This window comes from Psammomys obesus, unplaced genomic scaffold, assembly GCF_907164565.1.
Source record: "Psammomys obesus unplaced genomic scaffold, mPsaObe1.curated_primary_1811, whole genome shotgun sequence".
Taxonomy (NCBI): domain Eukaryota; kingdom Metazoa; phylum Chordata; class Mammalia; order Rodentia; family Muridae; genus Psammomys; species Psammomys obesus.
The window spans coordinates 549,145-574,635 of NW_026590341.1; the positions used below are offsets into that span (position 1 = coordinate 549,145).

The following is a 25,491-nucleotide window of genomic DNA, read 5'->3' on the forward strand; positions in this document are numbered from 1 at the left end:
CCCTGTCCCTTGACCCAATCCCCATAGGAGTGGAACAGCACCCAGATTTACAAAAGGTACTCTAGGCCAAAGGATGTCCATTTATGGCCCTGACTCCTAGGTTTCTGCATTAAGTGCCCCAGGGCACTTCTTTCTAACACACTGATCCCTCAGAGATTGTTTTAAGGCAGGGTCTCACCTGGTCTGAAACTCCGAGCAGTCAGCCTGCCTCTCGTGCTGGGATTAAAGGTGTGTAGCACAGCATGCCCCACCCAACCCCTGGTTTTTACAGAGAAAGAAAGGCTTCGCCTTGGGCTGGAATCCAGCAGGGCTGTAGTGCCCCACCTCGCCAGCTGGCACTAAAGACTGGGGTCAGGGAACAACATAGGATCAGTTTAGGATACCTTCTCAGGACCAGTTGTCAGCTGCTCACATGGGCAGCGCCAACAGACTCTCCTGCCCTCTGACCCTAAAAGGTCTACAGACTCTTAAGTGTGGGCAATCCTTTGCCTAGCTAAGTCCAGGCCACAGTGAGCTGGAAACCCTCCAGCTACCAGAGATCAGCCCAACTGTCCATGCCATTGGGCTTCCCCATCCTTGACTCTTGTGAGTACTCCAGCTTCTCTGGACCTGTCAGCAAGCTGACTCCACTGTTTACACATTTATTGAGCACCTGTTACATAGGAGCATTTGTGGGTGTCTGGGATACAGCACACAGTGGATGAAAACAACCATGCCCCATTCGGGAAGGTGGAGCATCTGCATGGTATCAGTAGTGTTATCAGTAGTGAAAAGCCAGAGCGGAGGCTGTTAGGAGCAAGAGAGGCCAGTGTGGAGCTAGAGTTCCTCCCAGCTTCCCCCATTTGTTTAGGGCAAGCAGATCTGAGGGTTCCCAGCAGCAGGCGTGAAAGGTGCCTACCCTACCTTCCCACCTGCTCACACCCACTGTGTAGGTGGCATACCCAGGTTCTCCCCAAACTTACTGCAGGGAAGCAGCCTGTGGGCAGGAGGCACTTGCTTTTGTCAAATAATCTAAACCCTACCTATTCTACCAGCCAGGCCTGGCCCAACACTGGCATACCTGCCGTGTCTTCTTACGCTGGGGCAAGGACACTGCCTCCAGCCTTGGGACTTTGGTATGCAGTGGAAGGCACTTGAAGCTGCCCCTGAGGTGGAGTCGCCAGGGGTCACGGTGACGGCATGAGGACAGCTACCTCTGGCGGTCCACAGTCTAACTCAGTAGTACTTAGTAGTGGAGGGGTAGGACACAGTGCAAGGCTGGCAGCCCGGCCCAGCACCAGGGTCAGTAGTGCTCCAACTTGAGGCTTCTGTACAAGCAGCAGGTGAAGATCATGCCGAAGACCTGCATGGGGCCAGGCAGGTGTGAACAGGGCCGTGGGCCACCAGCCACCCCAGGGTTCCCACCTAGTCACCTCCGTGTTTCCGCACCTGCACACAGGCGATGCCGATGCCCACGGCCCCGATGACACGCAGGTGCTCCTGAATGAAGGTCTCCAGCTTGGTGATACAGCCACCCTGGTGGGCAGATAATGGTGGTGGACCTTGCCGGCTCCCATGGGCAGCCCTGTCAGACCAGGCCACCCAGACAGCCCAGCCCCTTGCTGAGCATCCACCTACCTCCACCTTATAGATGTTGGAGGCATGGTCCCGCCTGCCACAGCCAGGTACCACAGTCTTACAGCAGCTGTCGGGAACCACACGACTGTCCGCCTCACCAGAGCGGATCCACTCACTGTCTCGCCAGTCTTGAGAGTTGTTGCTGCCACAGCAGTGGAACTACAAGAAAAAGGAGGCTGAGCCTTTCAGCCTGCCAGCACACAGCACCATGCTGGGAAAGCGGGGGGGGGGGGGGCTACAGGGGACACCCACCTCCTGCTGCAGCTTGTCTACAGCACTAGTCACACCCTCATGGCCTGCCTGGTGGTATCTCTTGATCATGGTGTCCTTCAGGTTCTCCTTGAGCTCTGTGTTCAGCTGTGGGTAGGCTCAAAGTCTAAGGCCTCTGATTGCGGTGCTGGAGTCAAGTCACTCCCCCCCACCCCGGACACCTCCCCTCCCACCCCTTGTGGGACTGACCAGACTAGAAGAGTAACCAGGTGGGCAATCACAAGGCCAGCCTGGAATGAGTGATGCTCTCAACCCTAGTGCGTGTGTTTCCAGATACCATGAATACCTGCCTCCCCATAAGCCCCAAGTCAGCCCCCGGGATCACCTTCCTGTGTGCACACGTTCTGGACATACCCCTCTGCCTGTTTAGGACCTTACCTGCTGGTAATAGACATAGGCCAGGATGCCAGCAATGATCTCCAGTAGGAAGATGAAGAGGAGCAGGATGAAGTACTAGGGAGCAGGGACCCAGTGAGTTGGTTCTAGTGTCAGAGCACCACAAAACCAACACCCCAACCCACAAGGCTCAGCAGGAGGAATCCAGACAGCCACTACAGGCTGGGACTGCCTAGCTTCTTGATGCTTCTCTGGAAGCTGATGTATGCCCCAGTGAATTCAACAGGAGCAGCCTACAGTACCATATCCAACCAGGAAAGCCCCAGAAGGTACCAGAGGCCCCTAAGAAATCCATGCCAGGGATCCCCAGCCCCACCACTCCCACCATGTGCCACGGGGCCCTGCTGACCAAGCGTAAGAGGTTCCGTCGCTCCTTGAAAGTGGCACAGCAGCCCAGGACTCCGGTCACCATGACAACAACCCCAGCCACCACTAAGATGTAGGCTGTGGCTAGGTAGGTGCTTGAAGCCAGCAGACTAATGTAGTCACTCTTGAGGGCCAGCGTCCAAATGCCTACTGCCATGACAGCCAGGCCAGCCAGCTGCAGGAAGTGTATACTGGTCACCACATCTGGCCTGGGTCTGGAAGCTAGGGCTGAGCCCCTAGGCCAGGCCGCCAAGATGAGGAAGAACAGGGATGTAAGAAGGTAGCGCTTCTCACCCAGAAGCAGCAGTTGTAGGTAAACAGCAGATACTTGAGGCAGACCGTGCCACATGTGGCCTTCTTCTCATTGAACTCACCCATCCTGGACCTGGAGGAATGGGGAAGCTGTCAGATGGCCTGAAGCACCAGGCCTCCAACTAGGAAGAAAGCTAGAGACCAATGGAGACAGGAGATGCTGCAGTCCCCAGATACTTCCAGAGTTTGGCGCTCAGCCAGCTGTCTGCCTTAAGAGGAGCCTTCCCAGCAACCATATATGAATCACTTCCTGGACAACAGATGAGGTCTGACACCCCTCACAGCCAGGCACATACTGGGTTATCATGGAGGACCCCTGGCCATCTGCTGACTCACTCCTGTTGGCAACTGGGGGAAAGAAGCCCCAGCAGAGCTTAAGGGCACATTCCTGTGGAGTGCCACCCCCACAGCATTCCCTGAGCCCCATATCACAGGCTGGTTGTATCTACCACTCATACCCATCCCCAGATGTGACAGTGAAGCAGAGAGCTCAGACCACCCTCAGGTACATTCTGAGGGCTCTCTACTCCCAGCCAGGGCAGGGACAAAAATATGCCAGTAGGTGGAGCCTTCGAGATCAGGCTCCCCTCAAGACTGTAGGGGGACGTCCTCAGTTCCATAGATGTGCCATTCCCCTAGGAGCCCTCCAGGCACATCCTGCCCTAGACACACTAGTGTCTGCCCTGAGGACAGGGTACAGACCTCAGCTGAGCAGGGACCCAGGCCAGGTCCCTAGACAGGCACTGAGGCAGGACTTCTCAGCTGCCACCTGCAGGCTCTGCCCAAACAAACACCAGCACTCACCTCTGTAAGTCAGAAGGACCAGCAGGTACAGGTCAAAAATCACTGGTCTGCCCTTCACCTGGCAGGTGGGATCTTGCAACTCCTCCTATGATGGCCGAAGCAGTGGTCAGAATGGTTCTCTGAGCCACCGGATCTGGAAACAAGCATAACTGCCAGGCCCTACTATTTTCTTCTGGACCAGGGTGGGGCAGAGGACACTGCTGGCCAGCCCGATCTAGGGAGGGACCAAATGCCTTCTCCAGGTGCCCCACCCTCCAGACCCATCCATGGCTGTCCCTCCCCCACCAAAGAGCAGAGAATGCAAACTTGGGGGGGGGGGGTAGCATGCGTCAAGGGATCTGCCTGTCCACCCCTGGGAATGGAAGAGATTACAGAACTCCATTTGGAGATGGGACCCACTCCAAATACATGCTCACTGGAGGCGGGCAAAGATATAAACATAGGCCTGACCACAATGCAAGCCCAGGGAGTACGCTCTAAAAGCCCAGAACCTATGGGGAGCTGGTTCATCCAACAACCTAAGCCAAGCACAATCAACGGACTGAATGTGAATTTCCTGAGAAAGTGCCGGCGTGGGAGTTGCGACCAGCCAGAGATAGCTCCTTCGGCCTGGACACAACCGCCCTACACTCCTCCTGGACCTCCCCTGGGCCCTCGATGGCACTCAGCACCCGCCCCACGGAGGAGGTGAGGCACTGAAGCCGGCAGGAGGAGGAATCCCCACGTCACCAAGATGAAGTCACCACCGGCCCTGCCTGCCCCGCGCCCTACGGTCCCGGGGGAGGGGGGGGAAACGGTGTCCAGGGACAAAGAATAGGGTGATCAGACTTTGACTTTTCGGGTTTCCGCACGGAAGAGACCGCCAGGCCTGTCTAAGGACCTCCCCTCCCCCCAGGCACTTCAAGCCTCCCCGCCCGAGCGTCGATCTCCCGGAAAGGAGCCTGCAGCCCTGTTGTATGGGCTCTGTCTCCTGGACGTCCCCGAGGCCAGCGTTGAAGCCTGGTCACATCAGTGAGAGAGGAACTCAGGACAATGCTCCCCACACCCTCCAGCCTGGCTCCACGGAGCACTCACCCACCACGCTTTGAAGTACCAAGCCCCGGCAGCCACAGCAGGAGCGACCGCTCGGAAGGTAGAGAATGCTCGGCCCGGGGCCCTGCGAGGACACGCCCCGCGTGCGACCCCGCCCCAGGCGCAGCCCCGCCCACGGCCGGCCTGGGCAGGGCATGTCCTAACTGGTTTGGTGCTAGGGAGCGCGGGAGAGACCAAGGGATCTGCCTGTCTGTGAGTCTGAAAGTTAGTTTGAGGTGCCAGTTGTCAGCAAAACCCTGGACTCATCCAGAGACAGCGGAGCTAGGCCGGAGGCAGAACCCAGGTGGGGAGTAAAGAGGAGGAGAGGGTGGCATCTAGCCCACTAGAGGCCCAGAACTGAGGCCAAGGGCAATTTCTCCTCCAGTCCAAACCGGGGGAGGGAGAGGGGAGGGTCAGGCCGAGGGAGAGGCACTCTGAGGCTACAGGTTCTAGCGGCTGAGGAAATACCAGAAGAGAAGTTCCAGGTGCAGTGTGGGGGTTGCTGGAAGACCCCAAAGAGGCATGAGGGCCCTGTGAGAGGTACCCACTGTGGAGGGCATGTTGTCTGTCTAGGGACAATGCCAGAGGATGAGGGAGAAACGACCTGGACCAGAAATCTGGCTGGCCACGGAAGAGAGGGACAGCAGGACCTTCCACTTGAGGACTAGCATGAGGGTGGAAGCCCGTTGCAACCCGAGGCCTTGGAGCTTCTGCGGTGACGGATGGTGAGGGCCTGGTGACTGTCCAGAATCACATTCACAAACACACAGAACACACAGCTGTAGGAATGGCAGGGTAATGTGCACCTGTGAATCTCTACAGGCCACCTCGTGCCATGGACACCAAGAAATGCTTTGTGGCTCCCACATACACAAAAGGCAAGAAGTATGCACAGTGGTCAGCGGCATTTATTAGTCTGATAAACAAAGATGAAGACCTTGACCACCCTGAGGTTAGTTCCTTCGAGCAGGTGATGCTTTCTGGGTAGCACCACATACTTAGCAAGCAACCAAGAGCAGTCCCCTTCCAGTCCTCTAGATAAGGAAGACCCAATGAGTCATTCGGGGCTGGTCATCGGGCACTAGGAAGCTGACCAGAGCCTCGTCTTGGGGGCCGAGTCCAGCCACAGCAGCAGCAGCAGTACGTGGGCCCAGGCTTGTGGGTAATAGCTAGAGTCTGCCTGTGGCTACTGCCCAGCAGCTTAGTCTCACAGGCATCCCTCTCATCTCGAAGCCGCAGATTCAGCTCCCTAGAGAAGAGGAGTGAGAGACTGAGGAGACTTACGTTTAGAGGAAATGGGGGTGGGGGCTCCCCTGAGTCCAGAGGACTACAGACTGCAGCATGAAGACTATACAGAACTCCAACAAGATGGATAGGAGCCAAGAATATTTGGGAGCTTGAAACCATTTCTCCACACAGCCCAGGTAGGCCTGACCCACCTCAGTAGCTCCAGCTGCCTTAGGAGGCTGAGTTTCTCTTTCTGCATGTTCCTGGAGACAGCAACCACATCTCTGTGGGGGAGAAAGTGGTGACCCAGAAGCAAAGTGGTGGAAGGGACCCTCCAACCTGACCACAGGCACCTCACCACACCTCTGGGTTTGCTCCTGACGACCCTGTGCTTCGCCCTCTAGGCGGCTGAGCTGCTCTTGCGCCTGGTCCAGCTGTGCCCGGATGGCCTCATAGGCCCTCTGCAGCTGGCTGTGGTGGGCCTGCGCCTCTAGCTGTTCCGCAGCCCGGGCCTGCAGCTGCTGTTCCAGCTGGGGAATGGTGGAACGCCAGCTGCTGAACCACGCCCCTCCAGTGCCAAGCTGACCCCTCATCCCTGCAGCTCCAAGGCACAGGGAACCCCCAAAGTTGTTGAGTCCATGCGAGGAAGCCAGCGTGAACTCACCACGGCTTACCTCCCGCTGCCGCAGGCCTGCTCGCTCTAACTCCTGCTCGCGGGTCTGCAGCTCCAGCTCCAGGTGGCCCCTCTGTTCCTCCCGGGGTAGGTTCTGGGATGTACAGTCGCACTAGAGCCTCCGCTCCCGGCTCAGAGGAGGCCGAGGAGGCAAGGGTGGGGAGCGAAGGGGTGGAGAGCGCGGGAAGGGGCACTTGCTGAAGCAGAGCAGAGTTCCCCGGACCTGGGGTAGTTTGGACTCCCGGAGGTGAGTCCTCCAGGGAGGGACCAATTCGGGGAAGGCGGAGCCAAAGAAGCAGCTGGGCTGGGCGTGGCGTGTGCGGCCCACCTGGCACTGCCCGCGGTGTCGGTGTCGCAGCTCCCCCAGCTGCTGCTCCAGCTCCTCGTACAGTCCGCGCACCTCCCTCTCGTGTTCACTCTCCCGCCTTTGAGGAACCGGGATACCACAGGCATGATCATTTGCAAGGAACCCGGATACCACAGGCATGATGAGTCCCCAAACCTCGCCAGGCCAGCCCTCACCGCCGCAGGGCCTGCTCAAGACCATCGCGCTCCCTGGCCGCCGCCTCCAGGCAGGCTGACGCGCGCATCAGAACTTCCTCCAGAGAGCCCAATAGCTCCGGTCGCTCGCGCTGCAGCCGGACCCAGAGTGTCCTCACAGCCCGTTGCCTGAAGGATGCAAACAGAGACTAGAGCTGGAGGGTGCGGGTGTGTGTCCCCTTTGCGGACCATGAACCTCATGGAGAACCCAGCGGCTCAGAACTGGCACATTGGCCGCGCACAGCTCATCCATTGCTTGATGCTTTTGTGCTTGCTTGGTCTCTGAGTGCAAGGTGGCCTGTGTACCAGGAGCTGTGCCAATGAGTGCCTAGGTGTCTAGTGGCGCCCCCACCCCCTCAGAGCTATAGCTTCCTGAAATGCAAATCTTGAGGAAAATCACGCCGGGCCGCTCTCCCAGACAGCTACAACTGACAAAAAAATGGACTGGCAGGGCCTAGGGATTCTGTAGCAGTAGACAGGCGGGCAAGGTGGACAGGCCGTGAAGAGGAAAGAGTGCACCCAGCATCAACTCACTCGCCCAGGACCCGAGCCACTCCCAGCTTCTCCAAGGAAGTGCAGAATATCTCAACATCGTCCTCCTCCTCCAGAGAGCCCCCTGTGCCTGACTCAAAGGTTTCCTCAGGAGTCCTCAAGGGGGACCCACCTTGGGCCGACTCCACCCCCACAAACTTCCCTGCAGACATGGAAGGAAAGATTACCAGGACTGTGGGTTAACACATCTTCCAAACTGCCCAGGCCACACACAGCATATCCTGCCCTCTCTCAGGGCCCAGTTTCCTGTTTTTCTTCCTTGTTCTGGTTCTATTGGCTTGAGAATGGGAAATGACAGCCAGTTCCCCGCCCCACCTGGGTTGGCAGAGAAGGGACTGGGGGAGGGCAAACCATCCCCTGCAGAGTAGGGGGTGGTGCAGCTCTCAAGGCAACCATTGGCAGACAGCAGAAAGCCTAGGAAGTTGCAAAAGGCACAGGCTTTCTCGGGGTCTCACAGGGGCCTGAGGAGGGTCTCCCAGTTGGCTGGGACCTTCTTACCCAGGCCTAGGCAGAACTCCCGGGCTGTGAGGAATCCAGTGTGGGCCTGGTCCAGACTTTCAAACACAGCCTCCAGCTGCTCAGGTGTAAGGGGAAGATCACTCTGCAGGCCCTGTCCAGGCGAGAAGGGCTGAGGTGAGCCACTAAGGTTGGCCTCAGGCCTAGCGACTCTTGGAACTGGGGCTCACCTGCAAATCCTGCCGAGTGATGAAGCCCTTGGCATCCTTGTCACACAGTAGAAAGAGCTCCTGAGCCTGTTGTAGCACCTCTGCTCGATGCCCTGCTGAGACTCCCTTTGCCTCCTCTTCCTCCTGGCCCTCCCCAGCCCCAGGCTGTTTAGGGCTGGCCATAGGAGCAAGGCTTGGCTCTGGTAGGTGCTGTGAAGCCAAGGAAAGATCAGATGAAATGAGAGGAGGGGTCAAAGTGTGGTAGAGGGTGCAGACAGGTTTTGGATCTCCTTGTATCAGGTAGGAAAGTGAACAGATGGGAAAAGAATTGGACAAGGGGTGTTCTAGGATCACTGGGGTGGGATGAAGCAGAGTCAGTACCAGAGTTGCTGTCCAAGACCAGGCATCTCAGGAAGTAGACATCCTGAGGAAAGGCTGGATCTCAGGAAGGAGCCAGTGTAAGAACATGGGGGCAGGCTGGATATGGAGGCATACATTTTTAATCCCAGCACTCAGGAGGCAGAGTTAGGTAGATATCTGTGAGTTCAAGGCCAGACTGGTCTACAGAGCAAGTTCCAAGACATCCAGAGATACATAGAGAGATCCTACCTCAAAACAAAACAACAAAAAAGAAAGTGAGACCAGGCATAGTGGCACTCGCCTTTAATCCCAGCACTCAGGAGCTATAGGCAGGTGGATCTCTGTGAGTTTTGAGGCCAGCCTGGTCTACAGAGTGGGTTCCAGGGCAGTCGGGCCTACATAGTGTGAGACCCTGTCTCAAAAGAGGAAAGTGAGCGTGACTTTCCCACAGACTTGTAAAAGCAGATGGCCAGCTCTTGGCAGACAGGAGAAAGATTTTGTAGTCAAAGAGGGCCAGAGGGTAAAGAGTCTGCTGCATCCTGGATTTGGGAGATCCCAAGCTGAGACGGCCTAAGGTAAAGGCTGAATGACTTCTGCCCAAGTCCTTAGCCTCAGGCCTGAGCCTTCTGACAGCTGGCAAGCAAGCGGAGAGTAAACCAGCCTCAGCCCCTCCCACTTGCCAGTCAGGCCTTAAGTGTGCAGGTGCAAGGCCCCAGCCGTGCGGACTGCGCGGCTTTTGAGTAAGGAACTCCCCCCACATCTCAGTTTAACACAGCCTCTGGTGCTTTCCCTTCCCCTGGGGCCTCCCTCTCACCTCCTGGAACGGACATCCCACCCCTAATCAGAGCCACCTGTCGGTCCCACAGTGTATTAACCCCGGATTTCCCAAAGCTACGGCCCAGTGACACCGACCCAGGCCGGCTATCTCACTCCTCAGTCCTCGGGGGTCATCGTCCTTCTACCCATATTCCGGGAGGAGAGGGATAATTCAACAAGCGAACATGAAGAAGCAGCATGAGACATCAACCTGGAGTGTTTACCCCCTGACGGCTACCCTCGCCTCAACCAGGCACGGTCACTACCCCACCAACCGCTCCTGGGCTCCGCGGGACCAGAGATCCATCCTAGCCGGAGCTGCGCTGCAGCCATACTCCAGGGAATCCAGACGAAGGACAGCGGGTGGGCCCACACGCAAACCTCCTCCACCCACGTCTGGGCTGGCTGCTGTGCACCCCAGGAACACTGCCGTCCCGGACAGAGACACGTGTGGTGGCCGCTCCACACAGCGGTCCGAAGGTGCGACCACCAGAGCCAGGAGCCCAGGGCAGGGATGGGGAAGCCCGGCGGGCACAGCGCTGGGACCCCGGCCGGCCGCGGGACCTGTGAGCAAATGCCTACCTGCTAGCCTCGCTGCCGCACCTGCCGCAGGCGGGCCGCTCCTCCCGGAAACGCTCGGCGGGCGTGCCCCGCCGCTGCCTGGACCCCGACAACTCGCCAGGGGCGCGGAAGGACCCAGAGCGACCTTGCGGCCTTACAGGCTGAGAGACCCCGGATAGCACGTCCGGGTGGATCCAGCAGACTGCTGCTGTCGCTTTGTCCCGCCTCCTCTCCAGTCCTTGTGGCCTGACCCAGGGTGGCTAACTCTCCCGGGAGAGCCACAGGGGGCAGCAGAGTTGAAATCGTGTCCCTCATTCCCACTGCCCCCTTCCCACCCAAGACCCAGTGAGAAGAGGATCAAGACTGCGGAGGAGGTGCAGATATCAGCCCCCACCCCGCCCGGAGTATCCAGACTTAGGGTGCCAAAAAGAGTGTAGGAAAATGCAGAACAGGAAATACACCAAATACTTTCAGTAGCTGTCTCCAAGTTTTATTACTAGAGAATGACAGCTAAGTTAGCGGCACTCCTGTGTGAGTGGAGTGAGTGTGGGGCAGAGTGAGAGCACCTTAGCAGTCTGCCCCTAGACTCCTTTTGGGGCAGTCTTAATAAGGGTTCCTCTGGGCCTAGAATAACTGGAAGATGCAAAAGTCTTACTTAAGAGGACACCCATCCACTTCCAAGGATATGCCCCCACCAAGCCCCTAAACTGACCTGAAAAGCTGGCCTGGCTGTCCACAGGCTGCAGAGGCACTGGTGTGCCCTGTGCTTCTCAAGTAGAACCACAACAGGCTGGCCCTCTGGAGACAAGAGGAGGGGCGGCCCCTGGCACCTAGGCCAAGGGACCTGCCTGGCCGGCTCACCCAGTCCTGCTGTCCCAGGTCCCATAACCAGACCAACCGTTATTGTTGGCTAGGGGCTCCAACCACAGGCATTGTGCACCTTCTGGGAGGGGCACTCGGGTGCTGGGCGCACAACACTAAGCTAAGGCCTACAAATAGACAGCTTAGCCCACTCCTTTGGGAGGGGCAGGTGGGTGCTGAGCACGTAGGACTAAATCCCACAAATGGACAGCTAGGTGTGCGCCTCACTCACAGTTACCCTTCCTCCAAGACTGTACAACACACACACACACACACACACACACACACGGTACTTTGAGGACACCATGATGAGCTGCTCCCTTGAGTTAGGACCTCACTGCCTTGCCCCAGACCTCTCCCAAGGTTCTGTCAGGAAACAGGTATGTTTACAGTACAGGGAAAGGCACAGGTGTCCTGCAGATGAAGAGTATGACAACCAAGAAAGAAGAGCCAAGCACAAAGATCTGGGCAAGATGCCCAGTGTGGGTCAGGGACTGATCTTTCCTGGTCCCCAGGCCTCAGTTCCAGAAGCTTCCCCCTTCATAGGGATCCAGCCCTGAAGTCAACTCCACACCCTCACTGTGTCACCATGTGGAGACGTATAGGTGACACCTTTTGTAAACATCTCCCCCACCCCCCCCCAGTGCTCGAGACGGACAGCATCTGGGCCTAGTGCAAGCTAGGCAGGTGCTCAACCACTGAGCTACCTCAACCCAACACCTTAGTTTTTATTACATTAAGGGTCTCAAAGTCCCAAACCTCCCACTTGAAACACTGAACCTTGAAACCTTGAAACACTGCCCAAGAGACAGTCAACAAGCCTCCGAGAAAACAGAGCAGCATACATGTGTCCTTGGCAAAGGACTGACCTTACGAGGGTCCCCAGCTTCCCTGTCTCAAAGCAATCCTGTGAGGTCCAACTGTTTTTCTTTTGCAGGTTTTTTGTTTGTTTGTTTGTTTGTTTGGTTGGTTGGTTGGTTGGTTGGTTGGTTGGTTTTTGGTTTTTCAAGACAGAGTTTCTCTGTGTAGTCTTGGTTGTCCTGGAATTCACTCTGTAGAAACAGAGATCCCCCTGCCTCTGCCTCCCAAGTGCTGGGATTAAAGGTGTGTGTCACCACTGCCCAGCAAGGCCCAACTGTTAGATACTGAGACACTGGTCAACTGAGAGAAGGCTCTGTCATCTGGCCTCAGTCAGAGGCAAGAGCAACATGCAGAACTGACTTGAGCAGTGGAGGCAAGAGTTGAGCTGTGGCTTTTATTGTGTCTGCTTTGGCAAAAATAAATAATTCACACACTCTGCAAGGAAACTTGAAAAACAGGGAGAAGCAGCAGATGTGGAGTTCTTAAGACTGACCCTGCACTGGAAAGGTGGTGGGCAGGAAGAGAGTAAGGCACAGGTGAAGGGGAGGGGCTCTGGTGGGCTCCAGGGGAGGGTCACTCCCCATCCCTCCCCGCCAGGAGTAGCATAGTGAGTGGCTGGTGAAAGGTTTCACATCCAAAACCCCCTTGCAGCGGTGCAGGGTCCCATGTCCTCATTCCACAGCATGTAAGGGGTGGGGGGAGCCAGGGCACAGGGACTTGTTCTGGCCAGGGCTCTTAGTGGAGTAGGGCAACTTGGAGCTTGGCTGGTGGCCCGGCAAGGTGGGAATGACTGTTTTCAGCAAGGGGGGAGGCCAGGTGGATGCTGCGGCATGGCAGGATCTGCGGAGGTGGGGCTGGCAGGCGTGCGCATGCGCAAGGCATCCGGAGGGAAGGCCACGTTGGTGCAGAAGAGACCCAGAAGCAGCTGACGCTGGCATTCCTCCCACTTGGCCAGTGCGTCCCCCAGTGAGAGGTTGTTTCGAACCCATTTGGGCAGTGCCTCACTGTAGGTGGCGCAGGACAGTGGCACAGAGGGCAGGGACTGGGCTCGACGCAGTTCCACCTGCTCAGACAGTCTGCGGGTGGGGAGGCATGGAGGAAAGGGAGGCTTAGTGAGACCTGAGATTCCAGGCCCCAGGCGCCAAGTCCCAGAAGCATGGGCAGCCAAGGCAGCTCACCTGGAGGGCAGATGATCACCCAATTTCCTCTTGGCCCTCATCACCAGATACTGGCAGATGCTACCCGTCTGTTCCTTCATCCACCGGATATCCTCGGGAACATCAGGCAGCCACTCCAACAAGCTGGAAAGGGAGCACCAGGCATGATCTCAGAAACGACACACTGTGTTCTGATGTTCACGCGCCTCATCCTGAAGACCCAGCCTTCTCAAATCTCCCGAGTGGCTCACTGCTCACGGATGATCCTAGACTTCCATCCCTGATGTAGATGTTGATGTGCCCTCCCCAAGCTCCCCTTCCCACCCTCACCGGATGGTGAAGGACACTGCACTCTCCAGCGGCAAAGTATAGGGCACCATCATGGCAGTCGCCAGGCGCACTGGCAGCATGTTGGAAAGGGTGGTCATCAGGTCCTTAGGTTCCACACAGGCCTCCAGAAGGGCTGCAGACAGGAAGCAGGGGTCAGCTAGGGAAGTGGAAGTCTCCCAGGGCTCCTGGCCAGCTTCCCTCCCTATGGCACACCCTCATTGAGTCTGGCAGGCAGGTGCTCTAGAATTCGATCTTCTCCATGGGGCTGCAGTTGGTCCTCCTGTCCAGTCCTCTCCTCAGCCACAGCAGCTTCCTCTGCATCCTCTTCTTGGGGAACAACTGGGGGCAGTGCCAGCAAGGGGTTGGGCTGGTTCAGTAGGCCTGGGTTGGGGGTGGGGTGATAGAGAGCTGCCATCAGAGTTTATGGCCAGCAGGGGGCATCGCAGAGCCAGCTTCTCTCACCCAGGGCTGCCCACACACCGTTCCTCCTAAGGAATCGAAGTCCATCTCGGTAGCCCTGTTTGCACATCTCTCGGAGAACCTGTAACAGAGGTATACATCAGTGCAACTGGTGCAGTTCAAGTCCTGCTGTGGAGTCCCTGCAACTGACCTTTCCACCAACAACCTGCCCTGGCCTCAAGTGCTGTAAACTTTGGAAAGTACCCAGAGGCCCCAGCGTCATGCCAGTGCAGGGGCTGTCTCTCCCCCGGTGCTTAGTCAGGACTAGCTGTGCTGGCTCACCATGGGCTCTGGCGGGAAGAGAGCCTTTGAGAGGCGGTAGAGATTGCGCAGGTTGAACTGGATGCTGGTGTTGGTGACGCGAAGCTCGTGGATGTTGGTGGAGCTGTCCTGTGGGCAGATGTCACTCTCGCCCGAGAATGGGGACACCGTGATGGTATTCTTCAGCTCATAAAGTGGCAAGTTGTCTGAAATGCCGCCATCCACATAGCGCTTTGCAAGAACACACATTCATAGTCACACACCGAGGGGCCTCCAGGGTGCTCTGGCAGCCCTTACTCAGTGACTGCGCCATCTGAGCCTTTTGCCCACTAGGCATTGGCCGCTGGGGACTCAGCAACCAGACAGACAGATGGAGTTGGGATGGGCACCAGCCACAGGAATTGTGCATCTCCCCAAGGCTGCCCTGGACCTTGAGTCATCATGGGAAGTGAGGCAACAGGCAATGAGGGACTGGAGAGGGAGAGAGGTGCCCCGATGGCCTTTCTCCTCCACCCCTTTATCTGACAGCCCAGACAGGAGATGACCTTGTCATTCTAGGGCAGGGCCAAACAGAGATACTTACCACCCCTTGGAGGGTAGGAGGGATGAGGCCACAGTATACCGGGATAAAAGTGCTGCAGACATTGGCCTGAAGACCAAGACACAGGGTAGTAGGCAAGGCTCTGACTTGAGTAAATCCCAGACCCCCCTACACAGTTTCTCCAGGGCCTACCTGGATGAGTTCATCCTTGGAGCTAAAGTGGGATATGATAACATTCTCTCCATCTGAAACACGAGTCAAGGAGATACCCAGGCGTCCACTGGCACGCTCATGGCAATCAGCAGGCAGGGTCTTCAGTAGACAGCCACGGATGGTCTTCACCAGGTTGAAGGAGGGGTGCAGAGGACCCAGGAACCGCTTCCGGGCCTCCTTGGACACCTCAATAATGTTGGCACCTGCTTCACCTGGGATAGTGGGGCCAGGATCAGGGACAACACTGCCAGCTTAGTAACCATCCTTCCCCCAGGACGCCACACCCAGGATATACTCAGACGTGTTACATTCCATGGATCCTGAAGATGCCCATGCCCACACTGGGGACTGGCTCACAGTTGGGACTTTGCCACCTAAGTGGAAGGAGGCAGGCCACCACCCTGGGGATGGCATACAGCAGGAGCTGGCCAGCTGTGATTGGAACCTGCCCTACGCCTGGTATTTCCCAACTGCCCATTCCCATGAGTCACTGTGCCTAACATGGTATGGCACGTGACCCAGGGAGTGGGGAAGACAGAGGGTCAACTCTGACCTGCTTCAGCCTTCACCTACTTGGCCCTATGTAGGTGGGTGGGCAGACCCACAAAGCCCAGTTCAGCCCAGGAGGCACAGCCCCGAGAACATGAAAGTGGTGGAAAGATGTGATTGTTTCACTCCGGCCAAAGCAAGCACTCCAACATTCTTAGGAGCCCATGAGTCCTGGCCCAGAACAATAGTAGAGCAGCCAGGGAGAGGAGAGTCTAGGGATTTTTCTCTGAAGACCTATGTTCTCCTCCAAGATTCACTCGTCAGGCATGGGACATAAAGACTGAGGGCTAACAGCTGACACTTGCCACACTGTCATGATTCTAGCTGCCCAAGATCACCTGTGCAAAGGATCCGTAGTAAACAGTTCTGTGAGACTGGTATCCCGAATTCACTGTCAGCTCAGCACAGTCTTGATGTATGTCCTGAGACCAATTGGTCACTATACCCACTCCATAAGAGCCAGTGGGCAAGATCACAGGGTGAACCCCAGGTACCAAGAACTAAAGCTGTGTTCCTTCTCTCTTCCCTCCGCAGGGCAAAGGTAATGGGAAAGAGACGGCAAAAAACCCTAGACAGACTCCTGCTCAGCAGGATGCCCTTGTCACCTTGGCTGACCTATAGGATGGGGGATGGGCAGCAGTTCCCAGGACTCCTAAGGAGGAAGAACGTTGTGTGCTGTAAACAACAACCCACGTGGTAGCCGGAAGTATGAGACCCAGCCCCCCTTCCCATCTCTGTATTCCTGAAGTATGCCTACCCCATACCCCCAGCTGAAGGGGGTCAGCTGGCCACTGCTGAGGAATCAGGTTGTCAATGCACCATAGACAAAAAAAGCACTTATGCCCAGCCCTGACTCCAGCTTCAGAACCATGCCACAGTGTCCAGGTGCCCATTTGAGGTATCCTTGTACTAGGCCCCAGAGCCACAACAGTTTGCAGGGACAAGCCTCAGGACACAGTGACCGCTGGCAACCCAATCGGAGTGACATATGCCCCGCCTCTCTCACTCAAGGCCCCGCCCACGATTTACTTTCTCTTTCCAATAACATAGTCTAGCAGCACCTGCCGGTTCCCAACCTTTGTGCCCCTAGATACGGGCTACACAGGCACCAGAGAGAATGCCAGCAGCCAGGCTCCACCCCAGTCCCTGGACACACTTAGAACAAAACAAAGCAGAATCCACCCCGGACCAGGACTCAGAACTGGACTTTTGGCCATAGTTCCGGAATCCAGGCAGAGACGGCCCCCTCTACTGCTCCTACTGCACAAGCGGCTGGCTCAGCTGCCCTACTCGGGCTGTGCGTGGGACCCTAGAGCATCCACCCGGCCCGAGCAGTCACCACCACACCCTCCCCAACTTCCGCGAAGCCCGGCTCACCAAGGCAGGCCCCAGTGACAAGCGCTGTGGCAGTAAGCGCCCCCGCTGAGGCGCCGTAGATGTGCGTGGCGTTGGCCACCAGGAAGGGCGCGTGCTCACGGAGGCAGGAGGCCACACCAATGTGGTAGACGCCGAGAAAGCCGCAGCCAGCGAACGAGATGTTCCACTTGGTCTCCCTCGGGAACATCGTGGCTCAGGGTCCCACGGGCAGTGGGTCCCGCGGTCGTGGTAGCCTGAGGTCCCCGCCGACAGAGGCGGAGACGCTGTGCCGGCAGGCAGAGGAGGTGGTGTTTTAGTGCGGGGGAGGAGGGCGGGGCCTGGTCTACAGGGGGCAGGACCTGGGCGCGCGGCCCAACTGGATGGCTCAGGGAACTGCCGCGCCCCCGAGGCCCCGCCCCTCCGCGACACCTGCTGGGCAAAGCCATCTGGAGAGAGCAGGAGGGGTTTCCAGCCTTTTCAGCCTTCCTCCTTCGACCCTACAGCTTCTTCAACCCCCCAGTTTGGGCAGCCTCTAGGCTCAGGACGGCCTGAGAGCCTGGAGCGGTGTGAGTTTTGTACAGATCTGGGTACCGGGAGTTTGTGAGCAGGCACCTCCTCCTCCTCCAGGGACGCCCACCCCGACACCAGAAAAACAGAAATCTGAGCAAAATTGCAGTGATAGTAACCCATGGACCTGAAAACCTGAGCCATTCAGACTTCAGTCCCCAAGACCAACAGGCCAGACTGACAATGGCACAGTAAACACTGTCACAGACCCAACTCCTGCTCCAGCACCCTAGGGGTCCCTCAGTATCCTGGCTGCTTAACTGGATTACAGCTGCCTGACCCTGGCTTCTCCGACTCTGGTGTCTACCTGGTCTCAGACAAACACCTCACCCCAAGTAATTGTTCCAGGAAGCCATGCACTCCTAGGTAATGTCACCCTCCCACCTCTTTCCCGCATTGTCCCCTCAGCTGTGGGACCGGCTTAGGCCTACAAACAGCTCTCATCTTGTCCCACCCCAAACAAGGAACTGGCCTAGGTTAGGGTGATTGATGACTTTTTGTCCAGAGCTTCTCACTTCCATAAGCTCAGCTCTAGACCTGTCACAATAGAAATATAACTATGTTGCCAACCATTCAGCCTGAAGATCTGAGCCAAGAACTTTTTCTGGTGACACAGGTCTTTGACATACAAAATTTTAAGACCAGTAATAATAAAGTTCAGTAAACACACAAATAGGCACTTAAAGAGGCAATTGCGGGCCTCAGAAATGTGCCGAAGTGCTTGACTAGTAGTTATATATGACTTGGGTATGCTTTGAAGCTGATTAATTTATACATAAACTAATTTTAGATATGACATGAAGGATGTGCTGGTAAAGTCTATAGACTTCAGTCCTAAATTCAGAACCTACCTCTACCTTCCAAGTGCTGGGATTAGAGGTCACTAATTTAAGAGCCTTTTAAAGGTACACAATGCATGCTCGCAGCTGAAGAAGGGTAGAAAATAAAACACTCAAGGGGGTCCATCATGACGAGACTGGAACTGAGACACAGCTTGGTTTATTTGTGAAGTTTTCTCAGAAAAGGGAGTACAGTTCTTTGGCAGGTGGTCTGCTCTGTTATGTTGAAAACCCTTGGACCTCAGCCATCAAGAAAAGGAAGTGTGCACCAGCAGAGTGAGAGCTGGGTGAATAGGTGCCAGGGCTAGTTTTAAAAATCCCTCTAGTGGTCCCAAGGGCAAGGACTAAGTTGGGAATGAATAAAGAAAACATGGTGGGCCTGGTAGGTGGTGGGAAAGCAAAGGCCATAAGGACCCTAGCACTTGTAATGGAGAGCTGTGTGGATCCAAAGGTACAGATTCAAGTGATACTGGAGACATTCTGAAGCCAAGACGACCCATTCTGTGATGAGCCATTTCACACTGAGCAAGTGTAGGCATGGGTAGAGGAGTAAGTGGTCAACAGGGGGCCCAACTGATTAAGAGTGAAAAGTCAGGGTGCCTCTGGGGCTACTGAGCTGGCTATGAGCCCAAGGATGGGCATGGGAGATGTGACACAATTTTTTGTTTTGTTTTCCAGAGTGCTTCTCTATGTAGCTTTTGCTGTCCTGGACTCTAGGACTGGTCTCGAACTCCTGGAGTGCTGGGATTACAAGCATGCCCCACTGTACAGGGCTGTGACACAATCATTTTCATTTCTGGTTTTTAGGTCTCTGCAGCCTCGGCTGTCCTGAAACTCAAAACTTGACTGCTTGTATCTCTAAAGTGGGCCACAGTACACAGCTTAGTGTGTAGGTACACAGAAATCAAAAGGTACAGAAGATCCCTTAAATTCGGAGCTGGAGGTTATTTGTGAGCCACCTTACATAGATGTTGGATCTTCAGTCCACTGATGGAGTACTCACAAGCCCCACTTTTTAGCAGTGGTGGATTAATGGGGCTTTGAACCCAGGGTGTCCTGAGTGTTGGGCACACACTCTGCGGCAGCACTACCTTCCAGTCCAGAGATTCACCTGCCTCCACCTCCAGATGCTGGGATTAGAGAGAGCCACCACTGGCCAGTTTAGAACTTGACCTTTAAAGGTTGTTCATGCTAGGCCAATTGTTCCATGAGGGCTTGAGGGATAGTGAATTTGAGGCCAAATGTTCTCAAATTGCAGGTATATCATGATTAATATGACCAGGAATTTAGGGGCATCGTACAGTAGGAACAATCCTCAAAGCCAGTCAAAGGTCTATCATGGTGTTCACAAAAAGCCAAGAATTTAAGGTCCTCCCCACAATTTTATTCCAGTAATAGGCCCAAGGGACAGCACTACCCCAGCTCAGTAGGACCTCTGCTCTTATTTCCACAGAGCCAGGCTTGTTTGGGTACATATTCTTTAGGCCCCTGGGAGACACTGGTGCCAAGAACAGGGCTGGCCTTTCTCGGAACTCTGAGGCTGACTAACCCCTACGAACAACCTCATGAAAACCTAGCACAGGCCCGTTCCTTCAGGGTCCCAGCTAGAATTAAGTTGTGCCCAGAAGCCTGGACCTTTCTGAGACCTTCCTGGCCTTGGCCCCATTTTACTTGCTCCCTGTAACTTACCACACAAGGTAAGCTGTGGCTTCTGGTCTTTTGCATATCCGCCACCCTTCCTGGCTTTATGTTGGCCTTATTTTATTCCCTGCCACAGTAAGAGCAATCGCTTTAGGTCCCTCTGTTTAACACTCATCTGTCTTCCTAAAAGATAGTAAAACACTGCATTGTTACCAGTTCCAGAATACTCTGGCTCAGTAAATTATGTCCTGGGTTTCACATTCCAGAGCAGCCAGTGTGAGAAAAACAGGCCCATCCCTAGAAGTATTAACTTTATAGCCAGCACATGGCCACTTACGTCCAATAGAGAACTGGCCATTAGGTAGCTAGAACACTCTGAAAAAGATTAATCTTTCAATACCTTGACCCCACAATCCTCAAAGGAAAACTTAGGGACACCCTCAAGCTGAGTTTAAATGGAGCCTTCATCTATGAATCAAGAAATTCTAGGAACCACTCCCCTTACAGCAGAGCCTGTGAAATGACAAACAGCATTTCAACTCAGGCTTACACTCCCCATACCTGTTTTCCCAGAATGTTCCACGAAAGCTGAAAGGATCTATCTCACAGGACCTGACAGTTTTCTGAAGCCAAGGCCCTTGGAAGTCCTGTTCCTCCCCATTCACCCAACATACTTTGGCCCTCTGTGTGGAGCACAGGCTGAGGACAGAGTATGTCATGTGCTGAGACCATTCAAGATATGTAGAAAGGTTTTATTTGCAGGGGAGCAGGAATTTAATCAAACAAGCCAAATCCCATGTCATCATCTGACTCCTCAGACTCCTCCTTCTTCTCGTCTTTCTTCTCCTCTGCTGTGGAAGAACACCATAGTAAGCACTGCCCCAAGGAACTCGACCAGGTTCCCCTCGGAGTCCCAGCCAACAGTAAAACTTGAATACCAACCCCCTTTGACCACCATCCCCCTTATCAGTCCTCTACTTACCTGCTGCAGGGGCAGAACCAGCAGCAGGAGCTGCAGAGCCAGGGGCAGCAGAAACAGCCACAGCCCCACCAGCAGGCACACTGGCAAGCTTGCCAACACCTACATAAAACAGAAAAGAACATGAGACCAGAACAGGGACCAGCCAAAAAAAAGCTGCTCCATGAGAGCAGTGACCACCCAGGATTACACCAGGGACTCAACATACTCAATACTGCTAGTTGCTTTCACTCTAAAATACTAGACAACCTTGAACACACCCAGAAACACTATAAAGCTATTTAGGACTTCTTTTCCCCTATCCAGGCTACTAAGAGAAGCCCTGGCCCAAATTAAAAAAAAAAAAAAAAAAGTTTAGGCCAGGAGTGGGAGTGCACACCTTTGATCCCAGCACTCAGGAGGGTAGGAGGATCTAAGTTCAAGGCCAGCCTAGTCTACAAAGCAGGTCCCAGGGCAGTCAAGGGCTGTTAAACAGAGAAAATCTCAAAGATCACTGAGTTTGAGGACCGTCTGGTCTACAAAGCCAAGAACAAGGCCACACAGAGACCTTATCTCAAAAAAAGAAAAAAACTGGAGCTGGGCACGGTAGTGCACAGCTTTAATCTTAGTACTCAGGGAAGCAGAGGCAAGTGGACCTATGAATTTGAAGCCAGGCTGTTTACAAAAGGAATCCAGGACCGCTAGGGAAATATACAGAGAAATCATGTTAAACAACAAGAAAAACAAAAACAAAAACAAAAAACTGAACAAACATGTTCACTATGAACGTGCCCCAAATTCCAGCATCTTTTGACACAGGGGTGAGCTTACAAACCAGACCCATTTTCTAAGCTGGTTTTGTCTCCCACGTGCAGAGGATAAGCACACTACTGTTAATAGCTCTGACTGCAAATGTCCTAGTCTGATGGCACCAGAAACCTAAATGCTTACAAAAAAGGTGAGTCTGTACCAATTTTCAGCACCTGCTGTCTCTGCTCACAGAAAAGGCTTTTACATCATGGTAAGCGTAGCTCCTGAGTGTGTTCAGAAGTGCCACTGGCAAAAGCCTAAAAGGACCTTGCTCAACTCTGGCAGGCCTCCCAGGATGCTCTGGTCCACAAGCGAAGCCTGGCAGATCATTGACTGGTCAGCAGGTATTAGAATGGACCACAGATGTATGAAGTTCCTCTATATGAACTCACCCTGAGCAATCACATCCTCAATGTTTTTTCCATTCAGCTCACTGATGACCTGGAGAAAACCATAGCCAGAGGTCAGTATCACCACCCTAGCTACATTCACAGTAACTAGCCATGAGACACAGCACTCAGTCTACTGAACAGAAATATTGGTAATGAGATGTTTTAGATGTTATAATTCTAAGGCTGAGGACAAAATTTAGATTCCATCCCTGCACACCTTAGAGAGGGGAAAAAAAAAAAAAACTTTCCAGGAGAATTTTAGGATGGACAAGATAAGATAGCTCCATTGTTAAAGGCCTGGGCTATTCTTTTCAGACAGGATCTCACACACTGTACCTCAGGCTGCTACACTTGCCAAGTCCTGGAGTATGATTCCCAAAATCCCAAAACTTAAGATGTGTCAACTCCAGGTCCAGACCTGGAGACCTAGTTGGCCCTGACCTCTGTTAGCATCATGTACATATATCCCCTCCTGCACTCATTAAATAACACTGAAGAAAAAAAAAACTCTGCATAGTGACTGCCAGGTTGGCCAAAACTACAGCGAGACCTTGTCTCAAAAAATAATCCCAGAACTCAAGGAGACAGGGACAGGTGAGCTCCAGACCAGCCTGGTCTACAACGTCCAAGACACCCAGAGATGTTATACAGAGCTAATTAAGTCTGAGGAAAAAAAGAGAAAGTCCTCAAAACGATTTTAAAAACAAACATTTTAAAAAACCCCCACTAAGACTGACGCAGACCTCTTCCTTCCATCTTTTCCAAGAGGTCATCTACATTTTCTGTAAAGTTAAAATTCGGATATAATAGGGTAAGGGCCGCCAAGGATCAACATTTGGACCCACAGGGTCCGGATAAGCAGCAAACTACCTTGTTGAGCCGGTCATCGTCCGCCTCGATGCCCACGCTGTCTAGGATCTTCTTGATGTCTTTGGCGCTAGGAGAGGAGTTGCCCCCGAGGGCGGCCAGCAAGTAGGAGGCGACGTAACGCATGCTGAATGGGACGAACGGGAGGCAGAGAGAGCGTTACCCGAGGGCCTTCGGCTTCCGCCTCTTTAGCCAACAAATGAGACCCCGTGAGGCCCGAAGCCTCCGACTATGGGAGGCCGTGCACGCCTCGACTCCCGGCCGCCACCCAGCCCTCAGTCCCGACCCCTGTCCGCCGCCCAGGCGGCCAGCCAACTCACTCGGCAGCGGCGGACAGGCCTCACGCGTGCGACCTCGGTGGCGTCGGGCTGCGAAAGGAAGACGCTGACGCAGTGGGCGGGGGTAAACCGCTACCCAGAAGCCCCTGGGACGCGCACGACGGCGCACACAGGGGCGCCTCCCCGTTGACGAAAAGGCGCACCGGAAGGAAGACATTGTCCCCATTTCAGCCCATTCAGGTGTTTCCCACAACAAAGGGAGGGGGCTGCTCAGGTGCCAGGCATTCATGTAACGTGAGCGAGAGTATCCGAAATCCAAGAGGACAAGAGGGAAGAGCCTCGAGGAGTTTAACGACTCGTGTTCCCAGCATGCAACGCGGCGCCACAGCTCCCAACATGCAGCGCGGAAGTCTCCGCTCTTTCGCATAAATGTCCAAGCGAACTGCAAATCCCATGAGGCATCACTGCCGTAGTGAGCCATGACACCGGAAGTGAGGCATGTTCTACCTTTTCTTGTTGCACGTGGGCTAGTTGTGGGGCTGGAGGTTCAAACTGGTTGTGTGGGGATCATTTCCTAGCCATGGACACCAGAAGGCGAAGTGGGGCTGTATCCCATGTGGAAAAGGTGGTCGAGCTTTCTGAGCCCTAGTGACTGAGGCTATATCTGGAAACATACTTTTTTTGAGAGAGAGAGGTTTCTCTATATAGCCTTGGCTATCCTGGACCTCTCTCTATGTAGACAAGGCTGGCCATGAACTCACAGAGGACCTTCTGCCCTGCGAGTGCTGGGATTTAAAAAGTGTGCCTCATCCTGTGAGAATCAGAGGCAGGTGGATCTCTGTGAGTTTGAGGCCAGCCTGAACTTTATATAGCAAGTTTCAGGGCTACACAGAGAAACCCTGTCTCAAAACAAAACACAAAAATATTATGCTTCTACACTAGGCTCTGGAGTCGTCCTTTCTTCTGCCCCACTGTACTTTATTTTGTTGTTTGAGTCAAAGGCAGATTCACCTGAGTGCTGGGATTTAAGGTATGCATCACCACTGCTCAACCAGCTTAGAAACCTTTCTTCGACGTTAGGCCAGAAGAGCCTGAGCCTATATAACACCTCTGGAGAAGTAACCCATGCCCTTGGGTATTAATGAAGACTGCCTTGCCAGCCCCATTTTATCCCCATATCCCCAGGACAGAGCAGAAGACAGCATAGTGTGTAAAGGCAAATATGACTGCATCACAGCCTGGATTCCATCCCAAAATCCGCATAATGGAAAGAAAATTACTGCCACAAGTTGTCCTTCGACCCTGGGACATGCACGAATATATAAATAGTGTGAAAAAAAAAACAAAAAGGAAAAAAGGAATGAGAAATCTGAGCATTAGGTCAGGAAGCTTTTATCTTCCGAGACCAGTCTTCCTGACCAAATCTCTCAAGTAGGTAACTGAGCTGAAAGATGAGAAGCCTGCTCTGCCATGCCAAGGCTAAAAGTTGGCTGGAGTTGGGTCATTCTGGCAGAACCCAACTGTTGGGCCAGCCTCACAGGCTAGAATGAGCCCACAAGTCTGAGTCCCTAGGCGTTTGCTCTTCTTACCCACACTTGGGGCACAGAAGGACTTTCTTATAGAGCTGAGACAAAGTAAGGAAGCCACTCTGGCAAGATAGGGCTTCCGTCTGAATCACAAAACACAAACAAAAAAATTACACAGTTTAAGCTATGAAGAGTTTAAGTTAGCCTGGGTGAGTCCATTTTGAAATAAGGAGCCATCTTGACCGGAAGCTGAACTCAGGTACCAGGAAATATCACAGAATGTGCACCTGGCAGAAAACAAAGTTAGCTCTCCTAGCAACAGCCTCCAGGAACTATCATAGAATAAATGTTTAGTAAAAAAATAGAGACAATCTCCCTGGCAATTGTGATTATGGCTATTACCCAATCCTGTAATGTCAAGACATGAACCCCCCTACTTGTGGTCATGGAAACCGCCTGCTTGTGGTTTTTCCCTTTAAAAACCCTGCTTACTTTGGGCTCGGGGTCCCACTTCTCTACTGCTGTGTCAGTGAGACTTGGGTCCCGAGTTCGATCGCTCTTGTAATAAAGCTCTCTTGTTCTTGCATCAAGTCCTCTCCTGGTAGTCTAGGGTCCCATGATCCTGGTATTACAACTAGAAAGTGTATGTTGTAATTTTTCTCATTTTTTATCTCCATTTTTTTAATTGTTATTTATTTGTTTTTTTCGAGACAGGGTTTCTCTGTATAGCCTTGGCTGTGCTGGACTCACTTTGTAGACCAGGCTGGCCTCAAACTCACCTTTTTAAAACAAAAC

At 54.1% G+C, this 25,491-nt stretch overlaps 4 protein-coding genes and 1 non-coding gene across 8 annotated transcripts; all 5 read right to left on the reverse strand.

The window, feature by feature from the left end:
• Positions 1-627: 627 nt before the first annotated feature.
• Positions 628-4,925, reverse strand: Cd151 (CD151 molecule (Raph blood group)). Of its 3 annotated transcripts, none has more exons than XM_055606832.1 (9): positions 4,840-4,925; positions 3,766-3,898; positions 2,944-3,034; positions 2,633-2,824; positions 2,266-2,340; positions 1,870-1,974; positions 1,618-1,776; positions 1,429-1,515; positions 628-1,342 (listed from the first exon to the last, which is right to left on the reverse strand). In XM_055606832.1, exons 3-9 carry the CDS (start codon positions 3,025-3,027, stop codon positions 1,283-1,285), a joined length of 762 nt encoding a protein of 253 aa, XP_055462807.1. In that variant the 5' UTR covers positions 3,028-3,034; positions 3,766-3,898; positions 4,840-4,925; the 3' UTR covers positions 628-1,282. The 3 variants fall into 3 exon arrangements, with proteins under 3 accessions (XP_055462807.1, XP_055462808.1, XP_055462809.1); XM_055606833.1 differs by having other exon boundaries at positions 4,844-4,918; XM_055606834.1 differs by having other exon boundaries at positions 3,766-3,850; positions 4,840-4,915.
• An 801-nt stretch (positions 4,926-5,726) lies between these two features.
• On the reverse strand, positions 5,727-10,593 carry Cracr2b (calcium release activated channel regulator 2B). The gene is made up of 10 exons (XM_055606779.1): positions 10,252-10,593; positions 8,515-8,703; positions 8,327-8,438; positions 7,811-7,970; positions 7,259-7,405; positions 7,065-7,161; positions 6,738-6,830; positions 6,427-6,593; positions 6,276-6,347; positions 5,727-6,085 (listed from the first exon to the last, which is right to left on the reverse strand). The coding sequence occupies exons 2-10, from the start codon at positions 8,674-8,676 to the stop codon at positions 5,908-5,910; spliced, it is 1,188 nt and encodes a 395-aa protein (XP_055462754.1). The 5' UTR covers positions 8,677-8,703; positions 10,252-10,593; the 3' UTR covers positions 5,727-5,907.
• A 1,739-nt stretch (positions 10,594-12,332) lies between these two features.
• Positions 12,333-17,127, reverse strand: Pnpla2 (patatin like phospholipase domain containing 2). Its single transcript, XM_055606888.1, has 9 exons — positions 16,840-17,127; positions 14,893-15,125; positions 14,743-14,808; positions 14,181-14,390; positions 13,920-13,980; positions 13,653-13,820; positions 13,440-13,572; positions 13,131-13,253; positions 12,333-13,028 (listed from the first exon to the last, which is right to left on the reverse strand). Exons 1-9 carry the CDS (start codon positions 17,024-17,026, stop codon positions 12,749-12,751), a joined length of 1,461 nt encoding a protein of 486 aa, XP_055462863.1. The 5' UTR covers positions 17,027-17,127; the 3' UTR covers positions 12,333-12,748.
• Positions 17,128-20,596: 3,469 nt separating this feature from the next.
• On the reverse strand, positions 20,597-23,311 carry Rplp2 (ribosomal protein lateral stalk subunit P2). Of its 2 annotated transcripts, none has more exons than XM_055606890.1 (5): positions 23,213-23,311; positions 22,896-23,019; positions 22,026-22,074; positions 20,848-20,946; positions 20,597-20,713 (listed from the first exon to the last, which is right to left on the reverse strand). In XM_055606890.1, the coding sequence occupies exons 2-5, from the start codon at positions 23,016-23,018 to the stop codon at positions 20,640-20,642; spliced, it is 345 nt and encodes a 114-aa protein (XP_055462865.1). In that variant the 5' UTR covers position 23,019; positions 23,213-23,311; the 3' UTR covers positions 20,597-20,639. The 2 variants fall into 2 exon arrangements, with proteins under 2 accessions (XP_055462865.1, XP_055462864.1); XM_055606889.1 differs by having other exon boundaries at positions 20,597-20,716.
• On the reverse strand, positions 21,862-21,993 carry LOC129676520 (small nucleolar RNA SNORA52). The gene has a single exon (XR_008720088.1). It is a non-coding gene; the product is annotated as a small nucleolar RNA SNORA52 (small nucleolar RNA).
• Positions 23,312-25,491: the final 2,180 nt, after the last annotated feature.